General features: G+C 38.2%; 1 protein-coding gene across 1 annotated transcript in view; it reads right to left on the reverse strand.

Moving 5' to 3' along the window:
• Nucleotides 1-14,487: 14,487 nt before the first annotated feature.
• The window catches only part of CCDC186 (coiled-coil domain containing 186), a 36,513-nt gene continuing 32,486 nt past the window's right edge, over nt 14,488-18,514 (reverse strand). The window contains exons 15-16 of the mRNA XM_087725851.1: nt 16,973-17,192; nt 14,488-15,205 (exon numbers count right to left, since the gene is read on the reverse strand). Coding sequence (XP_087581977.1) covers nt 15,122-15,205; nt 16,973-17,192 — 304 coding nt within the window. The 3' untranslated portion in view covers nt 14,488-15,121. The remainder of the gene's footprint in view (nt 15,206-16,972; nt 17,193-18,514) is intronic.

Genomic DNA, 18,514 nt, shown 5'->3' on the forward strand with positions numbered 1-18,514 from the left:
CTTTTCCGGTCAATTACATATGTAAAGAAATAAGAAATGATATGTAAATTTTCCATTGTTTGTTTGTTTGTTTGTTTTATTAGTTTTGTATGCTGCCCACTCCTGAAGGACTCCGGGCGGCTTGCAATAAAACAGGGAAAGGGGAATAAATAAGACAATACAAAAAATTTAAAAATGCACAATGTTCACAATTGAAGCGGGAATGGATATTTCAACAGCCCCCAGCCTGTCGGAACAACCAGGACTTAGTAGCTTTACAGAGGGCCGGGAGGGTAGTAAGGGTCCGGATATCCATGGGGAGCTCGTTCCAGAGGGTCGGAGCAGCAACAGAGAAGGCTCTCCCCCAGGGGATCGCCAGCCGACACTGGCTGGCAGATGGAACTCGGAGAAGGCCAAGCCTGTGCGATCAAATCGGTCTTTGGGAGGTAATTGGCAGGAGGCGGTCTCTTCAGGTACCCAGGTCCGATGCCATGCAGGGCTTTATAAGTAACAACTAGCACCTTGAAGCGTGTCCGGAGACCGATGGGCAGCCAGTGCAGCTCGCGGAGAATAGGTGTAACGTGGGTGTACCTAGGTGCACAATCATTCGTGCGACTGCATTCTGGACTAGCTGAAGTCTTCGAACACTTTTCAAGGGCAGCCCCATGTAGAGTGCATTACAGTAATCCAGTCTTGAGGTGACGAGGGCGTGAGTGACTATTTGAAGTGCCTCCCAGTCCAGGTAGGGTCGCAATTGGTGCACCAGGCGGACCTGGGCAAAGACGGTCACACCCGGTCACAGCCGACAAATGGTGATCTAAAGTCATCTGTGGATCCAGGAGGACTCCCAAATTGCGAACCCTCTCTGAGGGGCGTATAATTTCACCCCCCAGCCTGAGAGATGGAATAGTTTGCCAATCTTTGGGAGGGAGCATCAATAGTCATTCAGTCTTGTTGGAATTGAGTGCAAGCTTGTTCGTTCCCATCCAGACCCTAACAGCCTCCAGGCACTGGTACATCACTTCTACCGCTTCACTGAGTTGGCACGGGATGGACAGATACAATTTTGTATCGTCCGTGTATTGATGGTATTTGATTCCGTGCCACCATATGATCTCACCCAGCAGCTTCATGTAGATGTTAAATAGGAGGGGGGACAGGACCGAACCCTGTGGCACCCCATAGTTTAGGGGCCTAGGGGTCGACCTCTGCCCCCCGACCAACACCAACTGTGACCTGTCCGAGAGGTAGGAGGAGAACCACCGAAGAACGGTGCCTCCCACTCTCACCTCTCGCAACCGTCGCAGAAGGATACCATGGTCGATGGTATCGAAGGCCACTGAGAGGTCAAGGAGCACTAGGATAGAGGACTGACCCCTATCCTGGCTCGCCAGAGATCATCGATCAGCGCGACCAAAGCAGTTTCCGTGCTGTAACCAGGCCTGAAATCGGACTGAAAGGGATCCAGATAATCCGTTTCAACCAAGGACCATCGGAGTTGAGAGGCCACCACTTTCTCAACAACCTTCCCTACAAAGGGAAGGTTGGAGACTGGGCGATAGTTGCTCAAAATGTCTGGGTCCAGAGACGGTTTCTTCAGGAGGGGTCTCACCACCGCATTCTTTAGGAGGAGTGGGAAGGATCCCTCCCAGAGAGAGGTGTTAATTATCGTCTGGATCCAGCCACGTGTCACCTCCCTGCTGGTCAAAACCAGCCAGGAAGGGCACGGGCCCAGTATACAAGTGGAGGCCCTCACCACTCCCATGGCCTTGTCCACTTCCTCAGGCGCGACAAGTTGAAACTCATTCCATAAACTTCACTCAAGACCTTCCCCCGGTACCTTGGCTGGTACCGTGCAATTGGAGTCCAGGTCTGTCCGAATCTGAGCGACTTTATCCGTTAAATACTGAACAAATTCCTCAGCTCTACCCTGTAAAGGTTCATCCGCGTCCCTCCCTTTCAGGAGGGAGCGGGTTATCTTAAACAAGGCAGCTGGGCACGATTCAGCGGATGCAATAAGAGCGGCAAAATGCGAACATTTCGCCGCCCGTATTGCCACGAGATAGGCTCTGATATAGGCTCTCATCAGTGCTCGGTCTGACTCAGATTTACTGGCCCTCCAGCAGTGCTCTAGGCATCTCTTTTGGCACTTCATCTCCTGGAGTTCCAAGGAGCTTTCCTGGATCTGCTACCTTGAGAGGCCGCAAAGGCGCAATCCGGTTTAGAGCCTCCGTCGCCGCTGTATTCTAAGCAGCGACTAAGGACTCGACCGGACTGTGGACGAGAGTGTCAGGTATCACTCCAAGCGCCGTCTGAAATCCCATAGGGTCCATAAGGCGTCTGGGGCCTCAGTAGGAAGTGATCAGACCATGACAAGGGCAAGATCTTAATACCCCTCAACTCTAGATCACGCTTCCACTGCTCCGAGAGGAATACATTATTTGTAAACTATTTTTAGGGGGATCCACAGTGTTTTTGGGGAGGAAAGGTGAACGTCAGAAAGAGATAGTAGTGAAACGAAGAGTTGGGGTTAGAGCACGCCATTAGCAAGGCTGTGGTTTTTTTTTTCTGTATTTGACAAGGTTTTTTTAATATTAATTGTGCTAAATCCCTAAATAGGGCCTTTAATTGTATGTGTTATGTTCCCTACTTCATACAGTTGGAAACCGTGTTCTCAGTTGGTTTCAATCAGAACTGATATTCAGCTATGCAATCAGCGCAGAGCTCAAGGCAGCAGGTTGCCCTCTCATAGCCTGCAGAAGATACCGAAGAGATGGAATCTAGAATTTTCTGCTTGCAAAGCAGGTCACTGACCTTGGGCTATGGCCCAGGTAAAATCTGTTCTATAAGACCAATGAGCAAATGATGCGATAAAGTACATAAAGGAAATAAAAGATGCACCATAAGAGCAACTTGAACTTCAATAAGAGCACAACTCTCCAAGAAATGATATAGATTTACTGTTGGTTGTGGTGCCAGCACCTTGTTCTGATCTAGGCTTTCCAAGAGCATGCAGCAAACTCCTGGTCCTGACAAAAAAACCCTTTTACTAATTTACTGTGAATTCTGCTCATTCATATCCAACAAAGTCTTTCAAAGGAGGATTTACAGTCACGGACCTTATCTGGCTTGCAGAGCTGACAGGCTGATATCTGCAAAACTTGGAAGGCGTCTCGGAGAGTCACAAACCAATTAAGCAAACTAATTGTCTCCTGCAAATTCCACTCCCCTTTCCCTCTTCTTTTATTTTCTCTGGGAGGGGTCATTCATCATCCACCTGTGGCCCTACTCCAAATCGTTCGCCTGTCCACTCTGTGCATGCACACACAGGAACAGGCTCCAGCTGTTCGTCTGCCTCACTGATGTCTGACGCTGAAGGTAACTGATAATTGGCATATAGTTCTGGCCCCCTCTCTGCCTCCAACACAGAGCCCTCATCAGAGCCTTCCCCAGACTCCAGGACTGGTCCATGTTCCTTCCCAACCTCCTCACTGTCTGAATCTGCTGCCAGCTCCACCGTTTCATCCACTGGGCCACAACACACCTTATTGTGATGATAATTGTAAAAGAGGCCTACAACAAAATATTTAAGTCAGATACTTCCTTCCATTTCTCTTTACTTCTTACTAGTTTGGGCTAGTAAAGATGATGAATATGCTACAGTATGTATGACTGTTTTGATTAGGGGCCGATTTGTGCTTTTTAAAAAAATTGTCTTTATTTTATTTTCGCAAACTTCAAAATTCTATGTTAGTAACTTCTATTTGTTTCTCAGTGGCACTCATTCTGGTGTATCACTTGTGCTCCCCTTGTTTAGAATTATAGGCAGAAAGACAAATTTTGCTGCAAGGGGTTTAAAAGCACTTGAACAAAATCACAGTTGTGTAAACGTTGCTCTTGATCTGCTTTGTGCTTATAAAAAAGGAAATGATTCAGGGGTGGGAGATGCCTTTAACTGAATGTCATTAGGGCTTTCAATGACAGCCTTTGTCATTATGTCTCAGTCTTGGCAAGTTGGGAGTTGAAGTCCACACATCTTCAAGTTGCCAATGGGGTTGGTGGGAGAGTGCATAGAAATGCTTGTTAGACTTGAAAACCTGTAGAGATAAGCCTCTCTCCTAGTTCAATGGGCAAGGAAATTATCTATGGCTGTACCAATTGCCGTTAATAGCAATTAATTTCTTATTTCATTAGGGTTTAGCCAGTCAGGGAAACAGAGTAACAAATAGTAATTTTATAGCCTAAGAACAAAGTTTTACAGCACAAATCACAAGTTATTAATAAAGAATTCCCATGGCCTTTTTGGTCAAATCTCCCAGCAATTTTGGAGGGGGAAAACCATGACAGTTACACGGAGATCAAAGTGTTATAACTTTATAGTGTAGGTAGGGCTTTATTCAGATGAATCTATAGGGAGGTCAAAATCTACAGGACAGTGATTTCAAAGTAAAAAAGCTTCACCCCATCAATTCCTCCTACAAAAATGGCAGGGTTTCTTTTGTGACATTGCACCTACCATCTTTCAGATTTGACTCCCTCCCCAACCCTTATAGATGCCAATGGCTTTATTTCAATGCTTCCAAGGAGAAGACTTTTGAATGTAAGCTGTCTTGAATGAGTACACTCAGCAGATGCCAGTTCTTCTGTTCTTCAGCTGTACTCCAAACCCAGCAGCTGGTCTGCTAATCGATGGATCAAAATAATATACTATTTTGAAAACACTACATTACCTGTTATTTTCTGGACTCAGCTCAAAGCAAGTCCAAAATAGCTCAGGCATAGCTATCTGACAAATGTAAATTTGCCCGTTTATGGTCTGGAATAGAAATCTTCTGAAGAGATCCATGCTTACAGAAGTTCATGTAACAAAAGTGCTTTTGATTGTTGTCAATCTTTGGAGTATATTCTTTTTGGAGTAGCGGTTGGTTTATCTCTCTCTTTACCCCCCCCCCAAAAAAGGGTAAAATATGTTGTTTATCACAGAGTACATATTTGCATCATATTTAGTGGTGAACTAATCTCTTGGAATATCATGCAACCCAATGAGTGGGTGTTTTGTTAGACCCGCTCTGGAGCTGTCAAATAGGTTGATTTCTGAATGCCTGGGATATCTGGGTAAGTTTTTGAATTGTATCCATGCCATCAACAACATCTTCAGGAGTAGAGGCAAGATTTATTCTGTTTTTTTCCAAGCAAGGTCTTCCTCATCCACTTCTTCAAAATGTCAAGATGGCAGCCTTGATTAAAGCCTTGTCTGTTTTTTACATATGTTGCAAAAGGTTTGATAGCCTTACTGTGACCACTATCCTGACTTTTTATATATATATATCATATCCTGGAGTCGAGTGGTAGGATTCAATTTTTTTTACTACCAGTTCTGTGGGCATGGCTTGGTGGGCATGGCTTGATGGACGTGGCAAGGGAAGGAAACTGTAAAATCTCCATTCCCTTCCCACTCCAGGGGAAGGTTACTGCAAAATCCCCATTTCCTCCCGATCAGCTGGGACTCAGGAAGCAGAAAATAAAGTCAGAAGTGGTATTTACCAGTTCTCTGAACTACTAAAAATTTCTGTTACAAGTTCTCCAGAACTGGTCAGAACCTGCTGAATACCACCTCTGCTGGAGTCATAGGCAAATAGACACTCATATAAGGTTTCAGTGCTGCTACCTTTGTTATAGCATCTTTGCTATCTTTGATTCTTGGGCTGCTTCCCTTATGCTGTTTCTGTTCTTATAGGGACAATAAATGTTTCAGCAAGACAAACATGGTTTTTTATCTTGACCATATTACTCAGAAGTAATTTCATCAATAAATTGTATTTTGTTTTTTAAAGTTGTTACAATTGTTTTTCAGTATGTGGTTGTTAGTATTATCTGCCTTCTGTTTTATTTTGGTTTTACTGTTAACTGATTCCACAACAGAAGGCTCCAATCCAATCCAATAAACAGAACCAATTGTTAAGTGGAGGTTAACAGAACTGGAAATAACTCGGGTTATAAATTCATCCATATTTCAATATGTCTTCTTGATTACAAATTTTATGTTCCTTCAATGCCAAATCAATTATTGGAAAACTGTCCTCTGAAACCAACTAGATTTAGAAATGAACTAGATCCAAAATGTCACTTAAATTACTTTTATAGTAAATTGATGACCAACATGTAGCAGTAACAGCAAAATTTCGAGTGCAAAAGTTAAGACTGCATTTCCCTATCATCAGATTTTTTTATTTTTCTTTTGCAATCTTTGGTTATCAAGATATGCAGATTTTTTATCACAATGTACACAGAGTGTCTCCTGTAAAGGTTCCAAAAATGTACAAAGTGCCTGTGTTTCCTAAGCTACTTCTGCTAGGAAATACAACCCTAACTATTGCTCTTCTGGTTAAATTTTATAAAAAAAAGGAAATAGGTAAATTATTTCCTGAACTTTAATTATAAGAAGCTGAATTTCTGATTCCATGTGTTTGGAAATGGAAAATGCATATTATGTTTGGCTTTTCTTTTAAAATCCATGAAGCCATTAGAACATGCTTGGAATCTCAGAAAATAGCTATTGATCCTAACTCTATATGTAAACGTTACATATAGTAAATATTCTAGAAAGAATGCAGAGAAAAACAGTGAAGATGATTAGGACTAGAAGTTAAAACATATGAAGAATGGTTGCTGGAATTAGGTCTAATGAATTTGGTCTAGTTTAATTAAAAGAAAGACTAGGTGGTGTCATGATAGCAATGTTCCAATATCTAAGGGGCTGCCACAAAGAAGAGCGAAACAAGCTCCAAAGCACCTGAGGGCAGGATAAGAAGCAAGGGATGGAAACTACTCAAGGAGAGATCCAACTTAGAACTAAGGAAAAAATTCCTTAGTTTCCAGTTAGAACAATTAATCAGTGGAACAGCTTGCCTCCAGAAGTTGTGGGTGCGCCAACACTGGAGGTTTTTAAGAAAAGATTGGGCAACCATTTGTCTGACATGGTATAGGACAGCGACGGCGAAAATTTTAGACACCCAGTGCCCAAACTGCATGTGTGCATGCCCAAAGAAAAAGGTGTGCAAACACATGAACACGTGGGCATGCACAAACATGTGCATGCATGAACATGCACGCATGCAGACATGCATGAATGTGCGCGCAGGCACACGAGAGACCCAAAGACCAGTTGGCCAGCAGGAGGCTGGGCATCCCAACACCAGCAGCACAGCAAGAGGTAAGATCTTTTTCTTTCATGGGGTTTCTGTTTCGTTGTTTGCAGGGAAACAGAAGCTTATGAAAGAAATGCCACAGGGATCTGACCTGGGGCAACAGTGCGCATGCCAGCACAGAGGTCTCTGTGCCATCTCTGGCATGCATGACATAGGTTTTCCATCACGGGTATAGGGTTTGCTGCCTGAACAGGGGGTTGGACTAGAAGACCTCCAAGGTCCTGTTATTCCGTTATTAACTTCACCTTCTTTCTTTAAGAGGTAAGTGCTATAGGAAAAAAAAGATATATTCTGCAACATGCAACAGTGGCATTCACAGTTGGAGAAAAACAATTCTGAGAAATAACATTTGTAGAAAAATAAAACAAGGAAATTAATATCCTTTCAAAAAATCATTTTGTTCAGATAACAAAAATTATTTGAACTATAATGTCTATGGCTCCCCTGCAATGCTCTTTCTACCTCCCTCCTGGGAATCTGGACAATATTCCATCCCAACTGAAGAGTAAATCTAAAAGAATTTCAGAAAAGTTTTGTTACTCTGTTCAGACTTCAAGGCGGTATGTTTTATCTGTTTTGATGAATTTTCCAGTTTTGCAGGCTGTCCCTTGGAGACAGGCAGGTAGTAATTTTGAATAAAGGTGGTTTCTGACCATGGTTGCTTGCTTGCAGATGTTTGTTATCCATCCAGGTGACACCTTCTGTCTCAGAATGGAGTGGGATTTGCTTTCTTATTTATTGAAATAAATAAATTCTCATTTTAAATATTATCTTAAGAAGATCACAAATCATCATTTGTAAAACAGGTAAAATGTGTAGTTTTATAATAACACATATTCGGTGGCCATCCATTCTCACTAAAAAAAATGAGACTTGATCCTCTGAGAGATTAAATATAAACAATACCAGGAACCTACATAAAAAACAATATATTTTTTTTACTTCCAAGGCAAGCCATCTTTCCCAGACACATTGGGTAGCTTTGAGGAAGTAGGATTTGAGGAGGAAAAACCATTGTGAGCCTCATAGGAACAGAATTGTTTAGTCCCAGTGTGCTCTTAAAATGCCGTTGTGGCATTGCTCTATTTGTTCCTGCCTTATTAACATATTCACCAACCATCACTCTTGGAGGCTTTCAAGTACTCTAGGAAAAGGGGCTTTTCTACAAACTGGCTTTGCGCAGGATTCTCAACCTAGCTAATTGCACATTTTTTTCCCAAGGATAAAAAGAGGTAAGAATTTTACTTGCTCAGAAGTTTTTGTTGTGAAGCATAAAGTATCATAATACGGTCATAGAAGATGCTGTGATAAAAACATTAGGTTTCTACCCCCAGTTACTATACTCACCAATACAGGGAATTAATATATAAAATTAACCTCAAAATTTATACTCTACTGGCTATCTTAATTTATTGTTGCCTACCTCCTGCTTTTGCTCAACCCTCCCACTTTCACCCGCCACAAGGTGGTAAGATATAAACTGAGAAGCTGCAGCTGCAGTATTAGAAATAGAATTGCTGTGTTCACTGCTTTTGACAGTACACCTTGGAATAGACATCAGTAGTGATGTGTTTGCATCTTGTTTGCTAAGTCAAAAAGTCAATTGTCTTGCAGCTTTGTTATATCTTAAACTACTGCATATTTGTTCATATTTATTATTTCAAACCCAAGATACACATAATATATCACTACTTTTTAGAAGGAAGTAGAGAATCTTTTTATACATGAATATCTACAAAATATTTTTAAATCAAGCCATCCTCTTTCATACAGACACACACACACACACGCACACACATACACACACACACAACTATATGTAAGTATGTGTGTGTTTAGATATACACATACACAGACAAAGAAATGCAAATGGATTTAGACATAGCTCCACTATCAGCACACCAACTAGATAAGTAAAATCCTTCCAGTGTGGAAAAAAAGCAGTGATTGTCAGGTATGGCAAAAATGTTCCCTTTTTTTGTAAGAAGATATGCAGGGATTTTTAGCACCACCTACTGTTGTTCATAATGGGCTATTTTTCATTTTAAAGCATTAGGACTAAAATATAAGTAACACAGAATTATGTGTATTATTAAACAGAACTGCATCATACACACCAAAGAGAAAACTCTTTATGTTTGTTTTAAAAACTAACAGATGTATTGTTAGTATATATTACTAGCAGGGTGTGACTTCTAATTCAGAAGATGTTTTTTGTGCTAATCATTAAACACCAACTTCATAGTATTTGCATAATTTTGACTTGGGAATGAATTTTCAAGAAAGTTGTTTTTACTAAAAACAGAGCATTTTTTCCCAAGGAAGCCAATTATCCTGTAGTAGTCATTCTGAAGACAAAAGAAAGCAATTTAGAGGACTCCTAAATTTAGGGGGCACTTCATTTATTTGTTTTTTGTGCATCTTGCTTATGGATGAAAGTTGTTGATAAGAGGAACAATAACTATCATGGCTAGTACTAGCAACATCAAGTGAGTACTTGCAGGAATGTCTTAATCACAGTGGTACTTAACATCAAAGTTAAACTATCTTCCTACATTAACACGGTATTTTCCAGTGCTATCAACTCAACTTGCCATTAAGTTCAAATATGAAACTAAATGCTGTGTCATCATGTGAATCAGATTTTTGCATTCTTCAGATCCCTCAGGCTACGCACCAACAGGTAAATACAAGTCTTCATTCTCAGGATAAGTAGCACCTATGGCATTATTTGACACTTTGGAAGGCAAGCCCCCTCAGATGTCAGTCACTGTATCTCTAAGAAAGAACAAGGTCTGTGTTTTTTTTTTACTAATAACTTGCTGTTAAGAATTGACAAGAATTTCTGACAAGTGTGTGCAATTTAATACTGACTTTAAAAAAACAAGTTAGGTTCAGACATGTTCCACGTTTGTTCCTGCCTTTCTTCAGTCTTCATGCAAGTGGCAGTTTAAAGAAAAAAGTTGCAGAACATTGCAACTTCTCGTAGCATGTAAACCAGAAATTACAGAAGCCAAGTTCTGAAAGTCTTTTATGCCAATTGTAACTTTCAGGCATTGACACTCAAGGTCAGGCAAGAATAGTGTGAAAGCAAAGCATTCAAATGTGAGCTCACTTTTAATGAACAAGATGGGATTATCTGGATGGTAAAGAAAATGTAACTGGAATTGAAAACATAAAAGCAGCAAGACATTTAATCCAAATTTGTTAATAGTCCTCCTTTTCAAAAACATATTTTCTCAGATAATTGATTTGGTTTCTAAGACGATTTATATCTGGGTATCAGTTTACATTTGAGATGAACATCGCTGCTTGTTCTACTATATGGTATTTCATTCTTTTCTCCCTTAACAAAACAAAGTCTTCAAAGCCAAATTGATAATACAATCTTTTTTCCTTTCAAGTTTATTACTGATCTCTAGGAATCAGTTTCTAGTAGAATCTAGGTATCTAGCCTAGATATTTTGCAAAATAATAAAGAGATTGTTCTATCCTTCTTCACAGCTCAAGTAGTTTCCCCTTTCTGGATAGCAAAAAAAAATATGTAAACTTGTTTAACACACATCAATTTGCTCACAACTCTGTTTTTCAAAATCACCTGTTTAAAACATTTGGACTTCAACTCCCAGAATTCCATCAGCTGGCTTGGGAATTCCTGAAGTTGAAGTCCATGTATCTTAAACCTGGTAAAGTTGAGAAACACAAGTTTAGCACATAATCCTTTTGTCAGGAAATATACCTCTTAAAATCACATAACCAAAGATGTGAGTTCTGAGGAATAAATAATATTAATTGCTATTTGTGAAATATATTGTGAACCAAGCAAAACAGTGAGTTGAATCCATAGACCAGCTTAGAATAGTATTTCCTTATTGTCTCCCCTCCAAGAACAATGTCCCATGATACTTAGTTTTTAGATCATTCATTGGAGTATGAGCAATAAACAGCTAATACATGGCTTAGACAAACAACTTGTGAATGCTGTTTATTAGCAGTATTAAGTAAGTAAACTAAAGTGGCTTTCTTTATATTCTTCTTTATATTTAGGATACTTAAATATGATCCATGCAGCAACCTTTGAAACCAAACAATAGCTAAGTTGAAGAGTTTAATCTATTAATGTCAAAAGACTTGCTCTTCATTAGTGTTCTTTTTTAACTATTTTAGCTCACTGAATGAGGAAAAGTTGTATGATAGATACTACTGGATGCTACAACCAGGAAAGCATAATGAATGAGTCAGGAAGAAAAAATGGGAAAAGAGGAAAGTTTGAAAATTACTCAGACAATCTAATCTAGAATGAAAAATTAACACATTTTAAAAATCCTACTAAGAAGTAATAACAAATTCACATTATTGCAATAAAACATGTCTATAAAAATCACAAAAAATCAGCTTCATTCAAGGGAGACTTTGGTTTTAGTGTACTAGCATGGATTCAAACTTGACGCTTGTTCACTATTGAAAGCAAATATTCATTCAAAAAATAGGTCATTGTAGCATTCAACATTCAGAAACTTTTTTTTCCCTTAAACCTCCCCAGTCAAGTATCTTGCTCTTCGTCTAGCAAAGATATGTTTGAAGGAGGTGGGTCATTTCTGATGATAAAATCAATGAGGCTTCTAAAGTGTCAGACTGATTTGATTTCATGATCCTATAAATGTCTTCAAAATAAACTCTCAAGAACATAGTTGCCAATGTTTTCCCCTAACCTGGAAACTGGAAGACAGCAAGTTTTTGGGGAAAAGAGATGGGAAAGAAAGCCAAAGGAAATTATGAAACGGTAAAGAAAGCCTGGCAATAACTTTAAGGAAAAAAAATCCCTGCCTTCAACTTACTTGTATATTTTTTGGTTTATGACGGTGCTGACCAAAAGGTTATTTGATACATATTTTGGAATGGATTAGGTGAGGCTGGAGTATACAAACGCCAAGGCTTATTAAGCCAAGACAACAATGGTTTGATGCAACTTGGATGTTTCAAACATTTAGAAGACAACCTTGCTCATATATGCCAGGCTTATTTCTAACTGTGTTTTTAGAAAAGCTGATTTCTTTGGATTGACCGTTACTGCAATACATTTTGCATCACACAATGTAATATTTTCTGTACTCAGACAAGATTTATCAGCTTCAAACTTCTATATTATTCAAGAAAAATGATTGCTTGAATGCAGTTTAAACATTCTACAGTATAATTACAAACAGGGACCTAGTTCACAGGCTAAAGTTTTGAAGGTCAACAATATATTAGTCTGAAAATTAATATAGTTGTCATTACACATGTGAGAAACTCTTCCACAAATACTTTAACATGCAAGTGCTGCTTAAATTTCAGTCCTTAAAATCAATATTGTTTGATTAAGTAGGGCATTCATTTTTATTATTTCAGACCTAATTTGTTAAACATGAAGGAAAACAGTATGCAGAAAAATATCCAGCAATAAGTCCAGTTGCATTGAACAGGTATTCTTCCCTCAGCAAGAAAACACAGTATTGTAACCTAAACATTATTCTGTACAGCAATATCCAGAACCCTAAAGATGCAATGTACAATTTAACATTATGAATCAGAAAGCAAGCATGTTTGCTTGTTGTAATATTGCAGCTATACATGTGTTGTTTTTTTGGAAAAATATGAAAATCATAACTTTTAGAAAAATACAAACTCTAGCACTATGTACACATTTATACAAGGGATTTGTTTAACCTCAGATGTTGTTGTTGTCCCCAAAGCACCTCTTAAAATCTCCGTACTTGAAGAGGAATGGAACCATCACATGCAACTATGTAAACAGTGCTAAATGAGTTTTGTACTTTGGAATAAACAATCACAAGGAAAACTGCAACTGGAAACTGTTGCTGCCTCCCTCTCATATACCAGGCAAGGGCGAATAGAATAGAAGTGATCACAGGAAAGATGATTTTATTGATGAAATGAAAATTTTCTGATTACCTTGCTCGAAAAAAACGATTATACAAGATTCAGATGTTCCGCAATAGTACATTTTTGGACAGCAACTATTTTTAACCAAGCAAAAGGGGGGAAAATGTTTGGACAATTGATTCATTTAAAGTGCTGTCTTCCTGAAAGTGCAGCAGCGATTAAACAGAGGAAGGCTAAGTATTTGCCTAACATACCTAAAAATCTATTGCTTCCCTTTGGCCCCAGAGAAAGAACAAAAGGGTATTTGAGTATCTCATCTTGGAAGCATAGATACACACATGCTAGTGTTTGTCAAAGCAATTTTTAAAAAGTGTATTTAGAGCTTGCATCGGTTCTCCCTCACTTTCTCTTCTCCAAGATTAATGCAGATGTCATTCATTACGATTCCACTTATTCTTAACCAAATGCATGGAGGACTCCAGGTTGTGAGAGAGGCATAAACGATGTTTTTATCATCACAACACCCTTGATTCTCTATAACAACATCATTATTCATAGCCTTAACTTTATTTAATGCTTCACACTTAGTACTGCAATAGTTGCTCTTCTCTCCAGGTTTAAGCCATGCTCCCTTATTTCTTGTCTCCTTATTCTCCCGTGGCAGCCCACTTGCAATCTTCTTCCAAGTGTGCCAGGATGAATTGCAATAGCAATATAGCAGTAGACTTATATACCGCTTCATAGGCCTTTCAGGCCTCTCTAAGCGGTTTACAGAGAGTCAGCATATTGCCCCCAACAATCTGGGTCCTCATTTTACCCACCTCGGAAGGATGGAAGGCTGAGTCAACCCTGAGCCGGTGAGATTTGAACCGCCGAACTGCTGATCTAGCAGTAGCCTGCAGTGCTGCATTTAACCACTGCGCCACCTTGGCTCTTGGGTGCTACACAAAACTGGGTAGATGGGCAGAATATAAATGTAACTTTTTAAAAAGCTGTACAGAGGAAGCAGCCAGCATGGTCACTAGGAATTCTGTAGTTGTTATCCCAACTGAAGCTACATAGATGATAATGATGGCAGACATAAAGAATTGTCCTTATTTGTATAATTATTGTTATACAATAATTGTATACATTAACAATACAGCTATTGTTAAATAGTTAAGGAGGCGATATCAGTATCTTCAATATCTGGGCATATTCCCTTTTTTTCCCAACCAATATGGGATCTTATCAGTCACTTGAACAGATATATGTAATGTCACCTGTGCTTATGTGTAGTCATCACAGTGTCTATTATTTCCATTTCAATCAACACAGCCAATCTGCAAGATTTGAAGGCTTCATGACTCTATATTTTGTTTTCCCATATATACAGAACCGGTTTTAACCTCTTATGTCTATACTCTATATAGAGTTTTCACAGTCTTTTTTTTTTAAGAGGGATTTTTCTTTAAAGAAAAAGGATATTATTCACATTTGAGGATGAGGGATTTTAAGAAATGTTTTTGGTCAAGTTGCTAAAATACCTGTCATATCTTTCAACTATATATTAAAAGAATGTGTACTATGAAGCCCTTTCCCAATGCATGTTATAAATAACAAATCTAAATATATCCAAGAACGCATCTATATTTGGCGAAAAAGATGTATGCCCTAGAAGGCACTGGGGTTAATATACATGCAACACCCACCCCTTTTCCTCCTCGCCTTTGTTCTGCAAAACAAATATTGACAACAAATGCACCAGTCTTATACAGTAGTCCATTTTTTAAAGTTGCTCTTTTAATTGCACAAAGCAGAGTGGTTGCATTCTCTCTAACAAGAAGAAGCTGCAAGTGTTGATATGACTAATTTAGTGATGGATGGAAGTATGTTCAGAAAAGTTCAAGGTCTCCATTTGTTTAAGCAAACCAGACATTCGGATCTAGTCAAAGTTGTTCACAATCAACTTTATTTTGTTAAGACTTCATTGGACTGTTCATATCTGGCCATCCAATTTTATATAATCATCAAAGCTGAAATATCTATTTTTCTGATCTTGGTCTCAGTTATGTCTGCTTCAGCCTCTGTTCTAATTCATGTTGTTGCTTAATTAATCGTTCTATTTCAGTTCCAAGAGTTTGTAGGTTATCCTTTGAAGGAAAAAAAAGACACAAATCGTTAGCAGAACTTCCAATATTTAAATTCAAATAGAGCTATCTACGCATTCAGAATTTATTCAAGAATATTATCTGAACCAGCATAGACGCATAAGATACAAGAAGATGCATCCACTTAGTCATGCATTTTTAATCAATGCAAAATTGCTGAATTCAGTGTGATAATCATAATTTGTTCTACATTTCTGATTGAAGAATTCAATCTCTACTAGCAATAGTAATAGCACTTACTTATATACCACTTCACAGTATTTTACAGCCTTCTCTAATTGGTTTACAAAGTCAGCATATTGCCCTCAACAATCTGGGTCCTCATTTTATCAATCTCAGAAGGATGGAAGGCTGACTCAATCTTGAACCAGTGAGAATCGAACTGCCAAACTGCTGGCAGCTGGGAGTCATCAGAAATAGCCTCCAGTACTGCATTCTCACCACTACACCACTACACCTCTATTATTTAAAACATTCCTTTAAAAAGAGGCACTCTCTTACGTAAATGTTTCTTTCAATCATCACACCAACAAAATAAAATAGTTCAGATGCCTTAACAGAGTTTACAGTACTATAAAATATACTTTAAAAAGCAAGTTTAAAATGGCAACATCAAGCAAAACAAAACCTGGTTAAAGCTGATTTAATTTATTTGAGATTCTTATTTTCTTAGTTAAATCCAAGTTTTTGCCTAACTCATATAAAGACTTATATGAAAAGACTCAGCATCAATCAGACAATACCTTTTCATATGTTCCTTTGGAATTAAAGAGTGGGGTTCTGGTTCTTATTTCAATTATTTATAAACCAATTTTCAATTAGTTATAAAGTAAAAAATGTAATAGCTGGGGCCATAACCTTTCAAGCTAAAACAGTCATCGATATAGATATAGATATATAGATATAGATAGATATAATTATATATATATAATTAATCTTATATGGCATCACTTTGCCAAGGAGACTCTAGGAGGCTTATAGTCATACAATTAAAATACCATATAAAACATTAAAATAATAAATAAGAACTGAGCTTTGAAAACTGTAAAAAAAAATATCGAGAAACTTTCATTTTCCAGTCAGTCTTTGAAGTAGACATTTTGGCCTTAAATCTAGTCAATCATTAGAAGATTAATTTAAGTATAGATTAGTCCTAAAAGGGGTAGAGGTGATGAATTTCAATTTGTACTAGTTGGTGACTAAGGAATAAGCCTAATTGTGTCCTTGCTCTCTTTTTAAAACTTCCTCTTAGTTCTAACAGGAGTAAAATTGCCCAAACTTGCTGACATTGCTATGGGCCCTACATGTGAGCAGAGGGGTTTTTGGCCAGTGGTTCAAGGACAAAATTGCCTCAGAATACCTGTTACCAGCAGAAATAATGGACGAAGAGTTTCTCACATGTACAGTTAAAGTCTCCACAATAAAATTCTCTTTCCCCAATAGAGTCCTGGTGTTCCTGAAGGGAAATTCCCCTCTCACCTAACCCCCTACCCCCAGAAAGACACATCTGAGGGACTGTTCTGAAAATTACTTTCCATTGTGTTTAGAGTAAAAACCCTAATTCTAATCAAATTTATTTTACTGTGGCTTTAATCTTTTTTCTTAATGGAAATTGCTATTCGAACCCACGGTTAATTTTCCTGCACATTCCCTATAGAATTCTTCACTGTTCTGCAATTTTTAAAGCTACTATGAAACGGTGCACAGCATTTTATAAAGTGTATTGTGGGATGTTATTTTAATACTCACTTTTAAGGTAATATTTTTCAATAAGGTATCCTCCAGGACTGCCTGAAGTTTCCTGTTTATCTCCAGAGAAAGTTCTAATGTGAGTCCGCTGTCTGCAGGGTGTGATGTATAGAGAGAGGCCATGATTCCACCACGCCGACTTAAATGTGCTTTATTGAAATCTGATGCTTCAGATGAAAGCGTGCCAGCTTCTTCCCGCAAAATGTAACTCTGGATTATTCTACATAAAAAGCAAAGTAGCGTAAGACAATGTCACAGAAAAATTGTGCCCTTGTGAGAAGGTTCTGATTCATTTGCATCGGTTTTATACCTTAACTAAGAAAATCAATTTATTACGCTTTACCCAGAGCATGATTCTTGAAAATGTCAAGAATGGGAAGTCCTGTATTGTAATTTTGGAAGAATGGGCCAGGCTGCTATTTATCTCTACTACTGATTAAAGACAATGGAACTCCATTTACATGCTTATGGAATTGCAACTCTCTATCCCAAATGAGAAACAAGGATATGTATAACATAAATCACAGTGGCATACTTTATGGCTTGCAAACTAGACGAAATGAGTTCATGGATAGTGCTAGACCAAATCTAAGGAAACTACAGGCTAAGGAGGCTCAGGGCAATGCATGAACCTAGCTCCTGAACATAACATTCAAGTTCTGCACCACATGGATGTAGCTTTTTGAGCAGGCTGCACAGTCCAATATGCCAAATGATTAACAGAAAGCTTTCTATAAGATATATATTAAAATGTAATATGTGAACTGCCATTATATCATTCATTTCCCTTTTCTTTGTACAGTCTTTGAATATTCTAATTATCCCTGCTCAACTATTTCCTGGATCATTTTTTTCCTCCTAACTTGGAGTAAACTACCCACATGCAATTGCAGAAGATCTGCGATTCCCAGGGTCTTTACACTTGATATACAATAGATGCAAATTTCAGTAACTAAAAAGACTTATATATATATTCAATAGCAAGAAAACAACATAAAACTATGGAAAAAATTGTATCTTTTCAGTAAAAAAATGTATAAAACTAAGGAATAAGTTTGTGCCTAAATTATACTTCCAGTTACCATTAATGTACAAAACTTGTTTGTCAAAAATGTTTTATGTGATCGTTTCTACCAAAATTCATTCAGTTGCTCCAGATGGCAAGACTTAGTTCAGTGTTCTGTTTGCAAATGACAAAATATCACCATAGAGCTAATTTGGTAAATTCTTAAAAACTTTACCACATTGGATATTGTTTTAAGGATCAGATCTTTGTACCATGTAAGTTTCAATTAGCAGTTACAAAGTTGGAGATCTATAATGATATATTCTGCCAGGGTACATATTAAACATTTCATTGCAATTACGTGCAGCCACACAATTACTTCAGAATATTGAATGGCAGAGTTAACACAAATATTTTTATATGAACTTGAAGAGTTTTAGCTCTAAAATAAGCCAGTGAAAGAACAGTGCAGGAATAAATTTAAGCTAATGGCTTTCTAGCAAGTAACTACTTTTGATTCAGTTTATTTTGGACTA

The sequence above is a fragment of the Thamnophis sirtalis genome, unplaced genomic scaffold (genome assembly GCF_051295495.1).
Source record: "Thamnophis sirtalis isolate CommonGarterSnake01/CBP01778 unplaced genomic scaffold, rThaSir2_p1.2 scaffold_11, whole genome shotgun sequence".
Classification (NCBI taxonomy): Eukaryota; Metazoa; Chordata; class Lepidosauria; order Squamata; family Natricidae; genus Thamnophis; species Thamnophis sirtalis.